This window comes from Giraffa tippelskirchi, chromosome 14, assembly GCF_054371585.1.
Source record: "Giraffa tippelskirchi isolate mGirTip1 chromosome 14, T2T-mGirTip1v1.2.pri, whole genome shotgun sequence".
In the NCBI taxonomy this organism is placed as follows: domain Eukaryota; kingdom Metazoa; phylum Chordata; class Mammalia; order Artiodactyla; family Giraffidae; genus Giraffa; species Giraffa tippelskirchi.
The window spans coordinates 7012343-7032087 of NC_137288.1; the positions used below are offsets into that span (position 1 = coordinate 7012343).

The 19745-nt window shown below is 54.5% G+C and overlaps 1 protein-coding gene and 1 long non-coding RNA gene across 2 annotated transcripts in view; one reads left to right on the top strand and one right to left on the bottom strand.

The window, feature by feature from the left end:
• The window catches only part of LOC145534158 (uncharacterized), a 116732-nt gene that overhangs the window by 26372 nt on the left and 70615 nt on the right, over positions 1–19745 (top strand). The window contains exons 5-7 of the long non-coding RNA XR_014074286.1: positions 4244–4355; positions 11873–11984; positions 19502–19613. This is a non-coding gene — a long non-coding RNA (uncharacterized LOC145534158). The remainder of the gene's footprint in view (positions 1–4243; positions 4356–11872; positions 11985–19501; positions 19614–19745) is intronic.
• On the bottom strand, positions 13161–19072 carry LOC145533859 (uncharacterized). Its single transcript, XM_081561203.1, has 3 exons — positions 15622–19072; positions 14910–15222; positions 13161–14657 (listed from the first exon to the last, which is right to left on the bottom strand). Exons 1-3 carry the CDS (start codon positions 15856–15858, stop codon positions 14026–14028), a joined length of 1182 nt encoding a protein of 393 aa, XP_081417329.1. The 5' UTR covers positions 15859–19072; the 3' UTR covers positions 13161–14025.

A 19745-nucleotide genomic window follows, 5' to 3' on the forward strand; every position in this document is an offset into this window, starting at 1 on the left:
AGTTTTCCAAGCTGGGCCTGGCCAGTGGAACCGCTGCTTCTGCCTGCTCGAACTTCTCTTCCCAGAAGGGTCAGAGACGTGTGTCTGCTCAGATCCCCACCCGGGAGGAAAGAGACCCACCTGTGGGTGTGAGGTCAGCCTGGGCGGCCGCCGCTGCCCGCACACTCCCCATCGGGCCCAGCCTGCTCTCCCCTGGGGTGTGGACACAACTTGTCCGCAGGCTTCTGACCCCACATCCGCCTGGGCTTCCTTGAGGGAGACACACCCCGAGAAACCCGCATCCACACACACAGGCAAAGGACCCGGTGTTTCCGGGTGGCATGGGCGAGGTGGCCTGGCCCGGCCTGGGGCTCCCCGTGTTACCTTTCTGTTTCTCCGGGCAAACGGCCAGAGGCCTCTCGGGGGTGTCCTGAGCCAACGTCGACAGGGTGCCCACGCACACTGCCTGTGAGCTCTCCTGAGGCCCCGGCCTCTGGGCATGGGCAAACAGCAGAACATCCTGGCAGCAAGTGATCTGGCTGGGGGCTCCTCTCCGCTCTGGAGGCCTGGATACCCGGGTTGCGGGTTCTGTTGGGTTCTGTTGCCGGCAGGTGACATCATCGCCTGGGGTTCGTGCTGAGGTCCCTTCCCCAAAACTTCCCAAGGGAATCTCTGGGTTTCTGACTGCTCGACCACCCCCCTTAGGCCATGTGCAGGCACAGAGACGCCCACACAGCCCAGCCCACAGCCCTGGGGAGGCCTGGGTGCAGCCAGGGCCTGAGCTCCGAGGGCCCTGCTGCTCTCAGACCAGGCTCCTTCTTCTCATAAGTGGTGTGGCCCTGGACAAGCATATGCCCCTCAGGGTTTCCCCAGTCTCTCCATCTGCAGAGTGGGGGTCATTCTCCCATCTGCTTCCTAGGTCTGTCGGCCTACGAGCAGCTCCATGCCTTTCCACCTGGGGCCGATATCACGTGGAGCTCGTGCGCTGAGACTTCAGAAAGAAAGATTCCATCCAGGGCTGACATAGCACAGAATGGGGCAGAACGAGGCCTGGATGTGCCGTGGTACCCAGGAAAAGGCACTCCCCCTCCTGACTGTTTTGAGACCCCGCATCCAAGTTGGAGGACCGAAAGGAAGACTCGAAGGTATCCCTCTCTTGTAGAAAAGAGTAGCCAACTTTCTGGTCCTGTTTCCATTGAGATTCTGTTCAAGTGTCCCAGCTCGGCTTCTGCGGGTGGCTGAGCTTCTAATGGCTCCCTGCGTTCTTGTCTTTTCCTCTGCAAACCTTCCGTCCTTTTCCCCCTTCTGGGGTGGATGGGCGCTGTCATTGCTTCTACCTTCGAGACAGATTGAGGAAAAGTCTGGACCATCGACTCCTTTCCTCTCTTTGGTTCCGTGTCTCTCTCTGGCTGTGTCCCTCTCTTTTCCGTTCTCAATTCCCTCTGTGTCTTCCTCTTTCTCTCTCGTGTGTGAATGGATGGATGCTAGGAATTCCACATGTATATGATTAGATGAGGGTTATGTTTTAGGGATAGGTTAGAGGGAGAGAAAGGCTTCAGGTCGGAGTTGGTCATAGGGGAAGGGTCAAGGGTGGTGGTGGTGTTTCTTGGAATCTGAGTGCTGTGCATTCTTCGTCTCTTTCCATATGAACCCCTTCTCAGATACACCACTTGGAAGGAGTCTCTCGTGTTCCGTTTCCTATCTTTTGCATTTGTGAATGCTTAGCTTCTCTGTTGTGAAGAGGTTCCATTGGATGGAAACCCATTGGTGTACTTCGTGTACCTCTTTCCCTTAATTGAAGAGACCCATTTCTACCTCCGCCCAGCAAATGGCAAGGAGACTCTGATGTTAAGGAGCCTTTGACCTACGCTTCTTTCTAGCTATCTCATGACATCAGTCTTTAGGGTGAGGTTTTTCCCCAATATTGAGGTGGTCTGAGATCCAAACCAATAGCGTTCTTCAGATGTAGCTGTCTGGGTTTCCCATGGACATTGATTGAAGAGGCTTTCTTGTTCCCATTTGGATAATCTCCCCTTCTGTGTCAGAGATGAGTTGACGATGGATGCTGGGGTTTGTTTCTGGACCCTCAACTTTATTCCATCGATCTGGATCTGTGTGTGTTGTTGTATTCCCAATAGCATACTGTCCTGCCGCTGCTGCTGCTGCTGCTAAGTCACTTCAGTCGTGTCAGACTCTGCGCGACCCCATGGCCTGCAGCCTACCAGGCTCCTCCGTCCAGGGCATTTTCCAGGCAAGAGTACTGGAGTGGGTCGCCATTGCCTTCTCCGATACTCTCCTGAGGATCCTAGTTTGGTCGTCTAATTTCCTTTCACACAACCTTGGATGTCCGTATCGGGGCCTTTTCGTCGGATTGTATTGACAATTTAGGCTCTTTTCTGTTTCCGTAACCCCTTTTGCAATTCTTTGTTCGGTGCGAAAATGCATTGGCATTTTGGGAGGAATAGCATCGAAGCTGTGGATTGCCTTGTGGGGCTGTGACATCATTTTACCAATAGGAATTTTTCAAGCCCTGAGCACAGCTTCTCTCTCCAGTGATTGGTGTGGGCTTGATCTTCCTTCTTCCATCTCTCGCCGTTTTGTGAGAACAGGTCCATCCTTCCCTTCTGGGTTAGATGGACTCGTGGATATCACTTCAGTGAATGGCATTGTCAGTGGGGGTGATAATTCCCTTCTCGTTGGAAGACTTTGCTGTGAGTATTAGAAATGCAAGTGACTTCTCTTCCCCTTCCTCCCTGTCCATCTCTCAGAGCCACCGGGAAACAGAGGCCTCATCCACGGTCACACAGGCCTGAGGGGGTGCAACTAGACTGTTGTTTCTTCAGGCCCTCAGTGCTGGACATCATCCGGGATCCTCTGTGTGTGTCTTCCTCAGTCTGGTGTCCCTTCAGACCTTTCCCTAGTTTTCACAGGCTTGTTGTGTTGGTGTTCTTTGTCTGTTTGGAGACACATCCTTGATAAGCTTTGTGTTTCCACTCATTCGTCTGGCGATGTATGACCTGTCTTTTGCTTTTGTCATGAGGTCTTTCCCACAGTAGATATCTTTGATTTTGCCAAGTCCACTGTATTCTCTGGGTTTTTTTGTGGACTGCCTTTTAGTTTTGTGTGTGAAGACTCAAAGCACGTGTCCGGTTTCTGCTCATTGTTCTTCTAGATTGGTGACAAGTTTTCACGGAAAGTTTGTCTAGGGATAAGTGGAAGTGAACTCGGTGTAAGGTGTCAAGTCTCCATCTCCATTCATGTCATCCCCTGCAGTTTCCAATTCCCTGTTCCTGAGTGGTTTTGGAGACCTTGTGGGGAGTTTGGTTGCATTGGAGTTTGCATTACCACCTTGATTCGATTCACACTGTTCTGCCGTCAGGGACACTGTCAAGGGGGAGTGAGGAGCAGCCTGCACTTCCAGCAGTGACCACACGGTGGGGCGAGTGCTGCTCTCCCCTCTGGGAGCCCCAGGCCACAGGCATCCCAGTGAGGAGCCAGCTCTGTGCTCAGCTGAAAGGAGTTAGTCTCTCAGGGGCCTCTGAGCCCTTGCCTTTGGATCACCCAGGGTGGGCATTGACTGGGACAGAAAAAATTGCCCTGAATTCCATGGACGGAAGAGCCTGGCTGTGTAGAGTTCGTGGGTTGCCGTGAATCAGACACAACTGAGGACAGAAAAATTCAATACATTAAAACACTTTTGGGGGGTGGGGGTGAGTGAAAGGGGGTGATGTGGGTTTTTTTGTCTTATATAACAGCCAAGGGAAATCTAGTTTAAACCTAAATTCACATAGACGGGAAAGGTATAGCTCTCCGTCACCCTATTAAAAAAAAAAAAAAAAAACTACTAAACTTTTCTGAAAGTTTATTTACTAGCTTCCTTGAGCAGTTCATGGTGAAGCTTTTTTTTTTTTTTTTTCTGTGACATTGGCCTCATTAAAAAGTACGGTTTGCCTTTACTGGATAATTTTGTTCATTGGTTTCTTAGGGAACCTTGGTAATATTTGAGTTTCCTGGGGAGTATGGTCACATGACCTGGCCCTGGCCAATCGGTGCGTTCCACCTCCCTGGCCACTGTGATTGGCTCCGGGCTGGGGCAGTGCCCAATCGGGGCCCAGGGCCGGGCCTGACGTTGGAAGCCAGGGGAAGACGAGCTGTCGTCCTGCTGGGGTAGGGGAAGGGGTGGGGCCGGGGGAGGTCAGGCTCCAGCAGTGGGAGGGGCGTGAGGTCCGCCTGCGGCAGTTGGTGACCTTCCCGCTCCCCTCAGGGCAGAGCCGCCGGCCTGAGAATGAGGGCGCTGCTGAGCCCAGGGGCTGGGATGGCCCGTTGCTGCTGTGGTCCCAGAGCTCCACCCGAGACCTGAGGGAAACCTTCTGCCCGTGAGTCCTCTCCCGCTTGTCTGTCAGCTTGTTTGAAGCATGCTGGGTTTTCTGCCCAGCTGGCTAAGGGGAGTCCCTGGAAATGCAATGGTGTGGGTTTTGGCAGACTTCAGGGAAGACATGCCAGATGAGCCTGGGAGACTCCAGCTTAATCTGGATTCAGGAGATATCTCTTCGGGCCAGCTAGTAATTGTAGGATAAGCCTAATGAGTCTTCACAGGATGAAGAGAGTAACGTGCCAAGGTAGCATTCGATGTCCTCATTCGAGAGGATGAAGCTGGTGCTCAGAGAAGGGGGGAACTTGGCCACAGCAAGGAGGTGTGCACCCAGACAGAACCCCCAGATCCGGCCATTGGAGCTCAGGGAGGCCACTGGTGTGGCTTGTCCCTGTGGCAGGGGCCGAGGCACGCAGCCCACCCTGATTCCTGTGGGGGCCTGACTTGGGAAGTGCCATCTGGTAGCTTTGAGACTCACCAAACCAAATTGCACTGGAGAGAGGAGGGACACCTTCCTTCATCCACCCCCCACCCCCGCCGGCTTCCCACATACCCTGACCCCTTTCTCTCGATTTCGGAGCCATTTCCAGAGTCCCGCTCATATGACCTCATTTGAAGTGCACTGTGGACGAGCTGCCATCTGCAGCTGCTACCACAGCAGCCAAGGGCTTTAGCTCCCGAGTACCTCCCTTCCTTTGGAACTTGGGGGCCCTCTACTCCCCACTTGCACACCACAGACCTTTGCTGAGGATTGTGGGGACCCTCACTCAGTTTGCAGCACGTTGTAGCCATCCCTGTCCTCCCTTGAAACTCAGCTTGTGAGCTCCTTTGGAGCAGCGTGGCCCACCTGGCTGCAACGGAAGAGACACAGCTGACAGTGAAACAACAGCTTAGATCTGAGAGCCGGAAAGCTCTGTCAAAAGGGACCTCCCTCTTCACGCCGTAGAGGCTGTAGGAGCCGCCAGGGTTTCGGAACCAGTGCTGGGGCCAAAATGACTCCACAGCTGTTTTCCTTCCTGGGGAGGGTTCTGGCTTGAGTGGGAATGGCTCAAGTCTAAGGTTCTGAAAGCCCACTGTGTGCAGATGCACGGTACACAGAGAGGAGAAGGTGGAGTCCTGCCCTGGAGGTGGTCACAGCTCACGGATGAGCCAGGCAGGCAGGCAGGCAGGGCATGAGAACACCTGAGCTGCCTTCATGAGTGAATGGTGTGGGGGCAGAGGAAGAGAAGCCGGTCTGCTCCCTCATGTGGTGCCCAGGGCAGGTTGTCCCCAGAGGAAACCCTTACGACGGTGAGGAGAATCCCTGCTGTTTCCCAAGGGGTTCCGTCGGTGCGTGTCTTCCCCGGAGCGCTCAGGCCGTCTCTAAAGTACACTGGCCATGGGCATTGCCTCTCCTTGGAACTTCCCATGTGTTTCTCTTTTTTATGGAACAGTGATTTTCTAGAGGGGTTCTGGGCCACAAGGATGTTGGGTCATTTTCTAGCCTTCTGTCATGAAGAACGCTTTCCTGGGCGTTGGGGTGGTTTGTTGTTCCAGCTCCCTTTCTTGGCTTCTTTTGGGAGCTGGTGCAACAAGACGAGCTCAGCCTCTGCCTTCTGGCTGAGATGTCACCCTTGAAACAGCAATGCCTGCCTGGAGATAATGATGGCAGTGGCCAAAAGGGCTTCGTTTGGCACATGGTATCTTGAAAGGACGTACACCGTCCTTTCAGATATCAAAGGCTAGTTCAAATGACATAAAAATGAGAACTCTCCAATGGAGTCTTACAGTAGGTGGAGAGTCCGAAAAACACTGCTTCAGTCATTTCACGGAGAGTCATTGATTGGGGACACCAAGAATATAGGAAGGAATGCACAAAGAAAAGATGAAATTGTGTTCAGGATCGGGGGAAGGGATGAACAGGGCGTGCTTGCCTTGAATCCAGGCTTTGTTGGGGGGTGGGGCATAAAGATCAAACGGGTCTGAAACTACCAAGTGGTGATGGTAACACAGTATCACCAGAGTTACACAACAGTGTTCCCAAATTGCAACAATGATGAGAAAGTTTACGAATCCCAACTTAACCAACAAAAATACAGGAAACCATACAAAAAAGAAAACATCACCAGAAAGGTGGAAACAAACCAAATGCAAAGCAGTTCAGGGGAAAGGAACTCCATGTCCCCTGGGGGCAGACCGAGTTGCCGGCGTCCACGGTGAGCAGACAGGGATGGAGGCTGCAGAGCCGACCTCTCCCCTGGACGTGGTGTTTCCGGCAAGGGCTCTGGGTGTCTGTCCAGAGCGGGGGCTCGTTCTCCCTGCAGGGGTGGGTGAGTCATCGTGGGCCTCTGGGTGTTGCGCGGGAGCCAGGGCAGGCTCTCCCTGCCGAGGCGGTGACTCCTCCTCTGCCTCGGGTTCTCCTGCCAGAGCCCGAGCAGGTACAGGTGCACGTGGAGGTGGAGGTTCTGGCTGAGGGGGTGGGACATCAGTGCCTGGGGCTGGGGGTCCTGCAGGCACGGAGATCCGATCTGCCCAGTGTGCTGGCCAGTACCCAGCTGGCCTGGTGTCTCTGCGAGGGCAAGTCTCGGTTCTCCATCTGCCCTCGGTGGATCCCTGGGTCCTGCACCTGGAGCCACCACCTCTGTAGGGACAGGTCTGGGAAGTGGAGCCTGGTTCCAGTTGGAGGTCAGTGCTAGAGCTGGGGGAGAAGCAAAGTTTGCCCACAGGCCAGCCTTGGCATGTGCGTATCCCGGGACAGAAAGCTTCCAAGAGATTCCCAAAGAATACCCAGCGTCGGATGTCTTTTGGGACTGAAGTGTGCAAGACGGGGGGCGGGGGGTGTGAGGCCAGTGCTTGCTGCAGGCCCAGCAGCAGCTTTCGGGGACTCGTCCCTGTGTAGCTCAGCACCCCGTCCCCACACACTCCCGTGCAGCAGCCCCAGCGTCCTCACCTCTGTGCTCTGGCGTGCTGGGCTCCAGGTCCTCCTGCTGCCTCAGAGGCCGGGGTTCTCGGGACTCTGGGTCGGAGCCGGGTGTGCTGAGCTCCGTGGCAGCCTCAGACTGGGCCGGCGGGTGTATCCTAGGCGGTGTCTCTGCAGCAGGCCTTCCCCGCCTCCTCTTCTCCCCCGGTGGGGCTGATGCCTCCGTGGGCACGCTCACCTGGAGCCTGCACTGGGCCTCACGGGCGGGGGGGTGGTGCTCCGACCCCTCCCTCCGGGAGGTGGATGGGGTGTCCCCGTCCTCGGCCTCATCACGTGGGAAGCTCTGCAACGACAGTGACCGTCAGCCAGCCATGCTGGGAGTTTTCCAAGCTGGGCCTGGCCAGTGGAACCGCTGCTTCTGCCTGCTCGAACTTCTCTTCCCAGAAGGGTCAGAGACGTGTGTCTGCTCAGATCCCCACCCGGGAGGAAAGAGACCCACCTGTGGGTGTGAGGTCAGCCTGGGCGGCCGCCGCTGCCCGCACACTCCCCATCGGGCCCAGCCTGCTCTCCCCTGGGGTGTGGACACAACTTGTCCGCAGGCTTCTGACCCCACATCCGCCTGGGCTTCCTTGAGGGAGACACACCCCGAGAAACCCGCATCCACACACACAGGCAAAGGACCCGGTGTTTCCGGGTGGCATGGGCGAGGTGGCCTGGCCCGGCCTGGGGCTCCCCGTGTTACCTTTCTGTTTCTCCGGGCAAACGGCCAGAGGCCTCTCGGGGGTGTCCTGAGCCAACGTCGACAGGGTGCCCACGCACACTGCCTGTGAGCTCTCCTGAGGCCCCGGCCTCTGGGCATGGGCAAACAGCAGAACATCCTGGCAGCAAGTGATCTGGCTGGGGGCTCCTCTCCGCTCTGGAGGCCTGGATACCCGGGTTGCGGGTTCTGTTGGGTTCTGTTGCCGGCAGGTGACATCATCGCCTGGGGTTCGTGCTGAGGTCCCTTCCCCAAAACTTCCCAAGGGAATCTCTGGGTTTCTGACTGCTCGACCACCCCCCTTAGGCCATGTGCAGGCACAGAGACGCCCACACAGCCCAGCCCACAGCCCTGGGGAGGCCTGGGTGCAGCCAGGGCCTGAGCTCCGAGGGCCCTGCTGCTCTCAGACCAGGCTCCTTCTTCTCATAAGTGGTGTGGCCCTGGACAAGCATATGCCCCTCAGGGTTTCCCCAGTCTCTCCATCTGCAGAGTGGGGGTCATTCTCCCATCTGCTTCCTAGGTCTGTCGGCCTACGAGCAGCTCCATGCCTTTCCACCTGGGGCCGATATCACGTGGAGCTCGTGCGCTGAGACTTCAGAAAGAAAGATTCCATCCAGGGCTGACATAGCACAGAATGGGGCAGAACGAGGCCTGGATGTGCCGTGGTACCCAGGAAAAGGCACTCCCCCTCCTGACTGTTTTGAGACCCCGCATCCAAGTTGGAGGACCGAAAGGAAGACTCGAAGGTCTCCCTCTCTTGTAGAAAAGAGTAGCCAACTTTCTGGTCCTGTTTCCATTGAGATTCTGTTCAAGTGTCCCAGCTCGGCTTCTGCGGGTGGCTGAGCTTCTAATGGCTCCCTGCGTTCTTGTCTTTTCCTCTGCAAACCTTCCGTCCTTTTCCCCCTTCTGGGGTGGATGGGCGCTGTCATTGCTTCTACCTTCGAGACAGATTGAGGAAAAGTCTGGACCATCGACTCCTTTCCTCTCTTTGGTTCCGTGTCTCTCTCTGGCTGTGTCCCTCTCTTTTCCGTTCTCAATTCCCTCTGTGTCTTCCTCTTTCTCTCTCGTGTGTGAATGGATGGATGCTAGGAATTCCACATGTATATGATTAGATGAGGGTTATGTTTTAGGGATAGGTTAGAGGGAGAGAAAGGCTTCAGGTCGGAGTTGGTCATAGGGGAAGGGTCAAGGGTGGTGGTGGTGTTTCTTGGAATCTGAGTGCTGTGCATTCTTCGTCTCTTTCCATATGAACCCCTTCTCAGATACACCACTTGGAAGGAGTCTCTCGTGTTCCGTTTCCTATCTTTTGCATTTGTGAATGCTTAGCTTCTCTGTTGTGAAGAGGTTCCATTGGATGGAAACCCATTGGTGTACTTCGTGTACCTCTTTCCCTTAATTGAAGAGACCCATTTCTACCTCCGCCCAGCAAATGGCAAGGAGACTCTGATGTTAAGGAGCCTTTGACCTACGCTTCTTTCTAGCTATCTCATGACATCAGTCTTTAGGGTGAGGTTTTTCCCCAATATTGAGGTGGTCTGAGATCCAAACCAATAGCGTTCTTCAGATGTAGCTGTCTGGGTTTCCCATGGACATTGATTGAAGAGGCTTTCTTGTTCCCATTTGGATAATCTCCCCTTCTGTGTCAGAGATGAGTTGACGATGGATGCTGGGGTTTGTTTCTGGACCCTCAACTTTATTCCATCGATCTGGATCTGTGTGTGTTGTTGTATTCCCAATAGCATACTGTCCTGCCGCTGCTGCTGCTGCTGCTAAGTCACTTCAGTCGTGTCAGACTCTGCGCGACCCCATGGCCTGCAGCCTACCAGGCTCCTCCGTCCAGGGCATTTTCCAGGCAAGAGTACTGGAGTGGGTCGCCATTGCCTTCTCCGATACTCTCCTGAGGATCCTAGTTTGGTCGTCTAATTTCCTTTCACACAACCTTGGATGTCCGTATCGGGGCCTTTTCGTCGGATTGTATTGACAATTTAGGCTCTTTTCTGTTTCCGTAACCCCTTTTGCAATTCTTTGTTCGGTGCGAAAATGCATTGGCATTTTGGGAGGAATAGCATCGAAGCTGTGGATTGCCTTGTGGGGCTGTGACATCATTTTACCAATAGGAATTTTTCAAGCCCTGAGCACAGCTTCTCTCTCCAGTGATTGGTGTGGGCTTGATCTTCCTTCTTCCATCTCTCGCCGTTTTGTGAGAACAGGTCCATCCTTCCCTTCTGGGTTAGATGGACTCGTGGATATCACTTCAGTGAATGGCATTGTCAGTGGGGGTGATAATTCCCTTCTCGTTGGAAGACTTTGCTGTGAGTATTAGAAATGCAAGTGACTTCTCTTCCCCTTCCTCCCTGTCCATCTCTCAGAGCCACCGGGAAACAGAGGCCTCATCCACGGTCACACAGGCCTGAGGGGGTGCAACTAGACTGTTGTTTCTTCAGGCCCTCAGTGCTGGACATCATCCGGGATCCTCTGTGTGTGTCTTCCTCAGTCTGGTGTCCCTTCAGACCTTTCCCTAGTTTTCACAGGCTTGTTGTGTTGGTGTTCTTTGTCTGTTTGGAGACACATCCTTGATAAGCTTTGTGTTTCCACTCATTCGTCTGGCGATGTATGACCTGTCTTTTGCTTTTGTCATGAGGTCTTTCCCACAGTAGATATCTTTGATTTTGCCAAGTCCACTGTATTCTCTGGGTTTTTTTGTGGACTGCCTTTTAGTTTTGTGTGTGAAGACTCAAAGCACGTGTCCGGTTTCTGCTCATTGTTCTTCTAGATTGGTGACAAGTTTTCACGGAAAGTTTGTCTAGGGATAAGTGGAAGTGAACTCGGTGTAAGGTGTCAAGTCTCCATCTCCATTCATGTCATCCCCTGCAGTTTCCAATTCCCTGTTCCTGAGTGGTTTTGGAGACCTTGTGGGGAGTTTGGTTGCATTGGAGTTTGCATTACCACCTTGATTCGATCCACACTGTTCTGCCGTCAGGGACACTGTCAAGGGGGAGTGAGGAGCAGCCTGCATTTCCAGCAGTGACCACACGGTGGGGCGAGTGCTGCTCTCCCCTCTGGGAGCCCCAGGCCACAGGCATCCCAGTGAGGAGCCAGCTCTGTGCTCAGCTGAAAGGAGTTAGTCTCTCAGGGGCCTCTGAGCCCTTGCCTTTGGATCACCCAGGGTGGGCATTGACTGGGACAGAAAAAATTGCCCTGAATTCCATGGACGGAAGAGCCTGGCTGTGTAGAGTTCGTGGGTTGCCGTGAATCAGACACAACTGAGGACAGAAAAATTCAATACATTAAAACACTTTTGGGGGGTGGGGGTGAGTGAAAGGGGGTGATGTGGGTTTTTTTGTCTTATATAACAGCCAAGGGAAATCTAGTTTAAACCTAAATTCACATAGACGGGAAAGGTATAGCTCTCCGTCACCCTATTAAAAAAAAAAAAAAAAAACTACTAAACTTTTCTGAAAGTTTATTTACTAGCTTCCTTGAGCAGTTCATGGTGAAGCTTTTTTTTTTTTTTTTTCTGTGACATTGGCCTCATTAAAAAGTACGGTTTGCCTTTACTGGATAATTTTGTTCATTGGTTTCTTAGGGAACCTTGGTAATATTTGAGTTTCCTGGGGAGTATGGTCACATGACCTGGCCCTGGCCAATCGGTGCGTTCCACCTCCCTGGCCACTGTGATTGGCTCCGGGCTGGGGCAGTGCCCAATCGGGGCCCAGGGCCGGGCCTGACGTTGGAAGCCAGGGGAAGACGAGCTGTCGTCCTGCTGGGGTAGGGGAAGGGGTGGGGCCGGGGGAGGTCAGGCTCCAGCAGTGGGAGGGGCGTGAGGTCCGCCTGCGGCAGTTGGTGACCTTCCCGCTCCCCTCAGGGCAGAGCCGCCGGCCTGAGAATGAGGGCGCTGCTGAGCCCAGGGGCTGGGATGGCCCGTTGCTGCTGTGGTCCCAGAGCTCCACCCGAGACCTGAGGGAAACCTTCTGCCCGTGAGTCCTCTCCCGCTTGTCTGTCAGCTTGTTTGAAGCATGCTGGGTTTTCTGCCCAGCTGGCTAAGGGGAGTCCCTGGAAATGCAATGGTGTGGGTTTTGGCAGACTTCAGGGAAGACATGCCAGATGAGCCTGGGAGACTCCAGCTTAATCTGGATTCAGGAGATATCTCTTCGGGCCAGCTAGTAATTGTAGGATAAGCCTAATGAGTCTTCACAGGATGAAGAGAGTAACGTGCCAAGGTAGCATTCGATGTCCTCATTCGAGAGGATGAAGCTGGTGCTCAGAGAAGGGGGGAACTTGGCCACAGCAAGGAGGTGTGCACCCAGACAGAACCCCCAGATCCGGCCATTGGAGCTCAGGGAGGCCACTGGTGTGGCTTGTCCCTGTGGCAGGGGCCGAGGCACGCAGCCCACCCTGATTCCTGTGGGGGCCTGACTTGGGAAGTGCCATCTGGTAGCTTTGAGACTCACCAAACCAAATTGCACTGGAGAGAGGAGGGACACCTTCCTTCATCCACCCCCCACCCCCGCCGGCTTCCCACATACCCTGACCCCTTTCTCTCGATTTCGGAGCCATTTCCAGAGTCCCGCTCATATGACCTCATTTGAAGTGCACTGTGGACGAGCTGCCATCTGCAGCTGCTACCACAGCAGCCAAGGGCTTTAGCTCCCGAGTACCTCCCTTCCTTTGGAACTTGGGGGCCCTCTACTCCCCACTTGCACACCACAGACCTTTGCTGAGGATTGTGGGGACCCTCACTCAGTTTGCAGCACGTTGTAGCCATCCCTGTCCTCCCTTGAAACTCAGCTTGTGAGCTCCTTTGGAGCAGCGTGGCCCACCTGGCTGCAACGGAAGAGACACAGCTGACAGTGAAACAACAGCTTAGATCTGAGAGCCGGAAAGCTCTGTCAAAAGGGACCTCCCTCTTCACGCCGTAGAGGCTGTAGGAGCCGCCAGGGTTTCGGAACCAGTGCTGGGGCCAAAATGACTCCACAGCTGTTTTCCTTCCTGGGGAGGGTTCTGGCTTGAGTGGGAATGGCTCAACTCTAAGGTTCTGAAAGCCCACTGTGTGCAGATGCACGGTACACAGAGAGGAGAAGGTGGAGTCCTGCCCTGGAGGTGGTCACAGCTCACGGATGAGCCAGGCAGGCAGGCAGGCAGGGCATGAGAACACCTGAGCTGCCTTCATGAGTGAATGGTGTGGGGGCAGAGGAAGAGAAGCCGGTCTGCTCCCTCATGTGGTGCCCAGGGCAGGTTGTCCCCAGAGGAAACCCTTACGACGGTGAGGAGAATCCCTGCTGTTTCCCAAGGGGTTCCGTCGGTGCGTGTCTTCCCCGGAGCGCTCAGGCCGTCTCTAAAGTACACTGGCCATGGGCATTGCCTCTCCTTGGAACTTCCCATGTGTTTCTCTTTTTTATGGAACAGTGATTTTCTAGAGGGGTTCTGGGCCACAAGGATGTTGGGTCATTTTCTAGCCTTCTGTCATGAAGAACGCTTTCCTGGGCGTTGGGGTGGTTTGTTGTTCCAGCTCCCTTTCTTGGCTTCTTTTGGGAGCTGGTGCAACAAGACGAGCTCAGCCTCTGCCTTCTGGCTGAGATGTCACCCTTGAAACAGCAATGCCTGCCTGGAGATAATGATGGCAGTGGCCAAAAGGGCTTCGTTTGGCACATGGTATCTTGAAAGGACGTACACCGTCCTTTCAGATATCAAAGGCTAGTTCAAATGACATAAAAATGAGAACTCTCCAATGGAGTCTTACAGTAGGTGGAGAGTCCGAAAAACACTGCTTCAGTCATTTCACGGAGAGTCATTGATTGGGGACACCAAGAATATAGGAAGGAATGCACAAAGAAAAGATGAAATTGTGTTCAGGATCGGGGGAAGGGATGAACAGGGCGTGCTTGCCTTGAATCCAGGCTTTGTTGGGGGGTGGGGCATAAAGATCAAACGGGTCTGAAACTACCAAGTGGTGATGGTAACACAGTATCACCAGAGTTACACAACAGTGTTCCCAAATTGCAACAATGATGAGAAAGTTTACGAATCCCAACTTAACCAACAAAAATACAGGAAACCATACAAAAAAGAAAACATCACCAGAAAGGTGGAAACAAACCAAATGCAAAGCAGTTCAGGGGAAAGGAACTCCATGTCCCCTGGGGGCAGACCGAGTTGCCGGCGTCCACGGTGAGCAGACAGGGATGGAGGCTGCAGAGCCGACCGCTCCCCTGGACGTGGTGTTTCCGGCAAGGGCTCTGGGTGTCTGTCCAGAGCGGGGGCTCGTTCTCCCTGCAGGGGTGGGTGAGTCATCGTGGGCGTCTGGGTGTTGCGCGGGAGCCAGGGCAGGCTCTCCCTGCCGAGGCGGTGACTCCTCCTCTGCCTCGGGTTGTCCTGCCAGAGCCCGAGCAGGTACAGGTGCACGTGGAGGTGGAGGTTCTGGCTGAGGGGGTGGGACATCAGTGCCTGGGGCTGGGGGTCCTGCAGGCACGGAGATCCGATCTGCCCAGTGTGCTGGCCAGTACCCAGCTGGCCTGGTGTCTCTGCGAGGGCAAGTCTCGGTTCTCCATCTGCCCTCGGTGGATCCCTGGGTCCTGCACCTGGAGCCACCACCTCTGTAGGGACAGGTCTGGGAAGTGGAGCCTGGTTCCAGTTGGAGGTCAGTGCTAGAGCTGGGGGAGAAGCAAAGTTTGCCCACAGGCCAGCCTTGGCATGTGCGTATCCCGGGACAGAAAGCTTCCAAGAGATTCCCAAAGAATACCCAGCGTCGGATGTCTTTTGGGACTGAAGTGTGCAAGACGGGGGGCGGGGGGTGTGAGGCCAGTGCTTGCTGCAGGCCCAGCAGCAGCTTTCGGGGACTCGTCCCTGTGTAGCTCAGCACCCCGTCCCCACACACTCCCGTGCAGCAGCCCCAGCGTCCTCACCTCTGTGCTCTGGCGTGCTGGGCTCCAGGTCCTCCTGCTGCCTCAGAGGCCGGGGTTCTCGGGACTCTGGGTCGGAGCCGGGTGTGCTGAGCTCCGTGGCAGCCTCAGACTGGGCCGGCGGGTGTATCCTAGGCGGTGTCTCTGCAGCAGGCCTTCCCCGCCTCCTCTTCTCCCCCGGTGGGGCTGATGCCTCCGTGGGCACGCTCACCTGGAGCCTGCACTGGGCCTCACGGGCGGGGGGGTGGTGCTCCGACCCCTCCCTCCGGGAGGTGGATGGGGTGTCCCCGTCCTCGGCCTCATCACGTGGGAAGCTCTGCAACGACAGTGACCGTCAGCCAGCCATGCTGGGAGTTTTCCAAGCTGGGCCTGGCCAGTGGAACCGCTGCTTCTGCCTGCTCGAACTTCTCTTCCCAGAAGGGTCAGAGACGTGTGTCTGCTCAGATCCCCACCCGGGAGGAAAGAGACCCACCTGTGGGTGTGAGGTCAGCCTGGGCGGCCGCCGCTGCCCGCACACTCCCCATCGGGCCCAGCCTGCTCTCCCCTGGGGTGTGGACACAACTTGTCCGCAGGCTTCTGACCCCACATCCGCCTGGGCTTCCTTGAGGGAGACACACCCCGAGAAACCCGCATCCACACACACAGGCAAAGGACCCGGTGTTTCCGGGTGGCATGGGCGAGGTGGCCTGGCCCGGCCTGGGGCTCCCCGTGTTACCTTTCTGTTTCTCCGGGCAAACGGCCAGAGGCCTCTCGGGGGTGTCCTGAGCCAACGTCGACAGGGTGCCCACGCACACTGCCTGTGAGCTCTCCTGAGGCCCCGGCCTCTGGGCATGGGCAAACAGCAGAACATCCTGGCAGCAAGTGATCTGGCTGGGGGCTCCTCTCCGCTCTGGAGGCCTGGATACCCGGGTTGCGGGTTCTGTTGGGTTCTGTTGCCGGCAGGTGACATCATCGCCTGGGGTTCGTGCTGAGGTCCCTTCCCCAAAACTTCCCAAGGGAATCTCTGGGTTTCTGACTGCTCGACCACCCCCCTTAGGCCATGTGCAGGCACAGAGACGCCCACACAGCCCAGCCCACAGCCCTGGGGAGGCCTGGGTGCAGCCAGGGCCTGAGCTCCGAGGGCCCTGCTGCTCTCAGACCAGGCTCCTTCTTCTCATAAGTGGTGTGGCCCTGGACAAGCATATGCCCCTCAGGGTTTCCCCAGTCTCTCCATCTGCAGAGTGGGGGTCATTCTCCCATCTGCTTCCTAGGTCTGTCGGCCTACGAGCAGCTCCATGCCTTTCCACCTGGGGCCGATATCACGTGGAGCTCGTGCGCTGAGACTTCAGAAAGAAAGATTCCATCCAGGGCTGACATAGCACAGAATGGGGCAGAACGAGGCCTGGATGTGCCGTGGTACCCAGGAAAAGGCACTCCCCCTCCTGACTGTTTTGAGACCCCGCATCCAAGTTGGAGGACCGAAAGGAAGACTCGAAGGTCTCCCTCTCTTGTAGAAAAGAGTAGCCAACTTTCTGGTCCTGTTTCCATTGAGATTCTGTTCAAGTGTCCCAGCTCGGCTTCTGCGGGTGGCTGAGCTTCTAATGGCTCCCTGCGTTCTTGTCTTTTCCTCTGCAAACCTTCCGTCCTTTTCCCCCTTCTGGGGTGGATGGGCGCTGTCATTGCTTCTACCTTCGAGACAGATTGAGGAAAAGTCTGGACCATCGACTCCTTTCCTCTCTTTGGTTCCGTGTCTCTCTCTGGCTGTGTCCCTCTCTTTTCCGTTCTCAATTCCCTCTGTGTCTTCCTCTTTCTCTCTCGTGTGTGAATGGATGGATGCTAGGAATTCCACATGTATATGATTAGATGAGGGTTATGTTTTAGGGATAGGTTAGAGGGAGAGAAAGGCTTCAGGTCGGAGTTGGTCATAGGGGAAGGGTCAAGGGTGGTGGTGGTGTTTCTTGGAATCTGAGTGCTGTGCATTCTTCGTCTCTTTCCATATGAACCCCTTCTCAGATACACCACTTGGAAGGAGTCTCTCGTGTTCCGTTTCCTATCTTTTGCATTTGTGAATGCTTAGCTTCTCTGTTGTGAAGAGGTTCCATTGGATGGAAACCCATTGGTGTACTTCGTGTACCTCTTTCCCTTAATTGAAGAGACCCATTTCTACCTCCGCCCAGCAAATGGCAAGGAGACTCTGATGTTAAGGAGCCTTTGACCTACGCTTCTTTCTAGCTATCTCATGACATCAGTCTTTAGGGTGAGGTTTTTCCCCAATATTGAGGTGGTCTGAGATCCAAACCAATAGCGTTCTTCAGATGTAGCTGTCTGGGTTTCCCATGGACATTGATTGAAGAGGCTTTCTTGTTCCCATTTGGATAATCTCCCCTTCTGTGTCAGAGATGAGTTGACGATGGATGCTGGGGTTTGTTTCTGGACCCTCAACTTTATTCCATCGATCTGGATCTGTGTGTGTTGTTGTATTCCCAATAGCATACTGTCCTGCCGCTGCTGCTGCTGCTGCTAAGTCACTTCAGTCGTGTCAGACTCTGCGCGACCCCATGGCCTGCAGCCTACCAGGCTCCTCCGTCCAGGGCATTTTCCAGGCAAGAGTACTGGAGTGGGTCGCCATTGCCTTCTCCGATACTCTCCTGAGGATCCTAGTTTGGTCGTCTAATTTCCTTTCACACAACCTTGGATGTCCGTATCGGGGCCTTTTCGTCGGATTGTATTGACAATTTAGGCTCTTTTCTGTTTCCGTAACCCCTTTTGCAATTCTTTGTTCGGTGCGAAAATGCATTGGCATTTTGGGAGGAATAGCATCGAAGCTGTGGATTGCCTTGTGGGGCTGTGACATCATTTTACCAATAGGAATTTTTCAAGCCCTGAGCACAGCTTCTCTCTCCAGTGATTGGTGTGGGCTTGATCTTCCTTCTTCCATCTCTCGCCGTTTTGTGAGAACAGGTCCATCCTTCCCTTCTGGGTTAGATGGACTCGTGGATATCACTTCAGTGAATGGCATTGTCAGTGGGGGTGATAATTCCCTTCTCGTTGGAAGACTTTGCTGTGAGTATTAGAAATGCAAGTGACTTCTCTTCCCCTTCCTCCCTGTCCATCTCTCAGAGCCACCGGGAAACAGAGGCCTCATCCACGGTCACACAGGCCTGAGGGGGTGCAACTAGACTGTTGTTTCTTCAGGCCCTCAGTGCTGGACATCATCCGGGATCCTCTGTGTGTGTCTTCCTCAGTCTGGTGTCCCTTCAGACCTTTCCCTAGTTTTCACAGGCTTGTTGTGTTGGTGTTCTTTGTCTGTTTGGAGACACATCCTTGATAAGCTTTGTGTTTCCACTCATTCGTCTGGCGATGTATGACCTGTCTTTTGCTTTTGTCATGAGGTCTTTCCCACAGTAGATATCTTTGATTTTGCCAAGTCCACTGTATTCTCTGGGTTTTTTTGTGGACTGCCTTTTAGTTTTGTGTGTGAAGACTCAAAGCACGTGTCCGGTTTCTGCTCATTGTTCTTCTAGATTGGTGACAAGTTTTCACGGAAAGTTTGTCTAGGGATAAGTGGAAGTGAACTCGGTGTAAGGTGTCAAGTCTCCATCTCCATTCATGTCATCCCCTGCAGTTTCCAATTCCCTGTTCCTGAGTGGTTTTGGAGACCTTGTGGGGAGTTTGGTTGCATTGGAGTTTGCATTACCACCTTGATTCGATTCACACTGTTCTGCCGTCAGGGACACTGTCAAGGGGGAGTGAGGAGCAGCCTGCACTTCCAGCAGTGACCACACGGTGGGGCGAGTGCTGCTCTCCCCTCTGGGAGCCCCAGGCCACAGGCATCCCAGTGAGGAGCCAGCTCTGTGCTCAGCTGAAAGGAGTTAGTCTCTCAGGGGCCTCTGAGCCCTTGCCTTTGGATCACCCAGGGTGGGCATTGACTGGGACAGAAAAAATTGCCCTGAATTCCATGGACGGAAGAGCCTGGCTGTGTAGAGTTCGTGGGTTGCCGTGAATCAGACACAACTGAGGACAGAAAAATTCAATACATTAAAACACTTTTGGGGGGTGGGGGTGAGTGAAAGGGGGTGATGTGGGTTTTTTTGTCTTATATAACAGCCAAGGGAAATCTAGTTTAAACCTAAATTCACATAGACGGGAAAGGTATAGCTCTCCGTCACCCTATTAAAAAAAAAAAAAAAAAACTACTAAACTTTTCTGAAAGTTTATTTACTAGCTTCCTTGAGCAGTTCATGGTGAAGCTTTTTTTTTTTTTTTTTCTGTGACATTGGCCTCATTAAAAAGTACGGTTTGCCTTTACTGGATAATTTTGTTCATTGGTTTCTTAGGGAACCTTGGTAATATTTGAGTTTCCTGGGGAGTATGGTCACATGACCTGGCCCTGGCCAATCGGTGCGTTCCACCTCCCTGGCCACTGTGATTGGCTCCGGGCTGGGGCAGTGCCCAATCGGGGCCCAGGGCCGGGCCTGACGTTGGAAGCCAGGGGAAGACGAGCTGTCGTCCTGCTGGGGTAGGGGAAGGGGTGGGGCCGGGGGAGGTCAGGCTCCAGCAGTGGGAGGGGCGTGAGGTCCGCCTGCGGCAGTTGGTGACCTTCCCGCTCCCCTCAGGGCAGAGCCGCCGGCCTGAGAATGAGGGCGCTGCTGAGCCCAGGGGCTGGGATGGCCCGTTGCTGCTGTGGTCCCAGAGCTCCACCCGAGACCTGAGGGAAACCTTCTGCCCGTGAGTCCTCTCCCGCTTGTCTGTCAGCTTGTTTGAAGCATGCTGGGTTTTCTGCCCAGCTGGCTAAGGGGAGTCCCTGGAAATGCAATGGTGTGGGTTTTGGCAGACTTCAGGGAAGACATGCCAGATGAG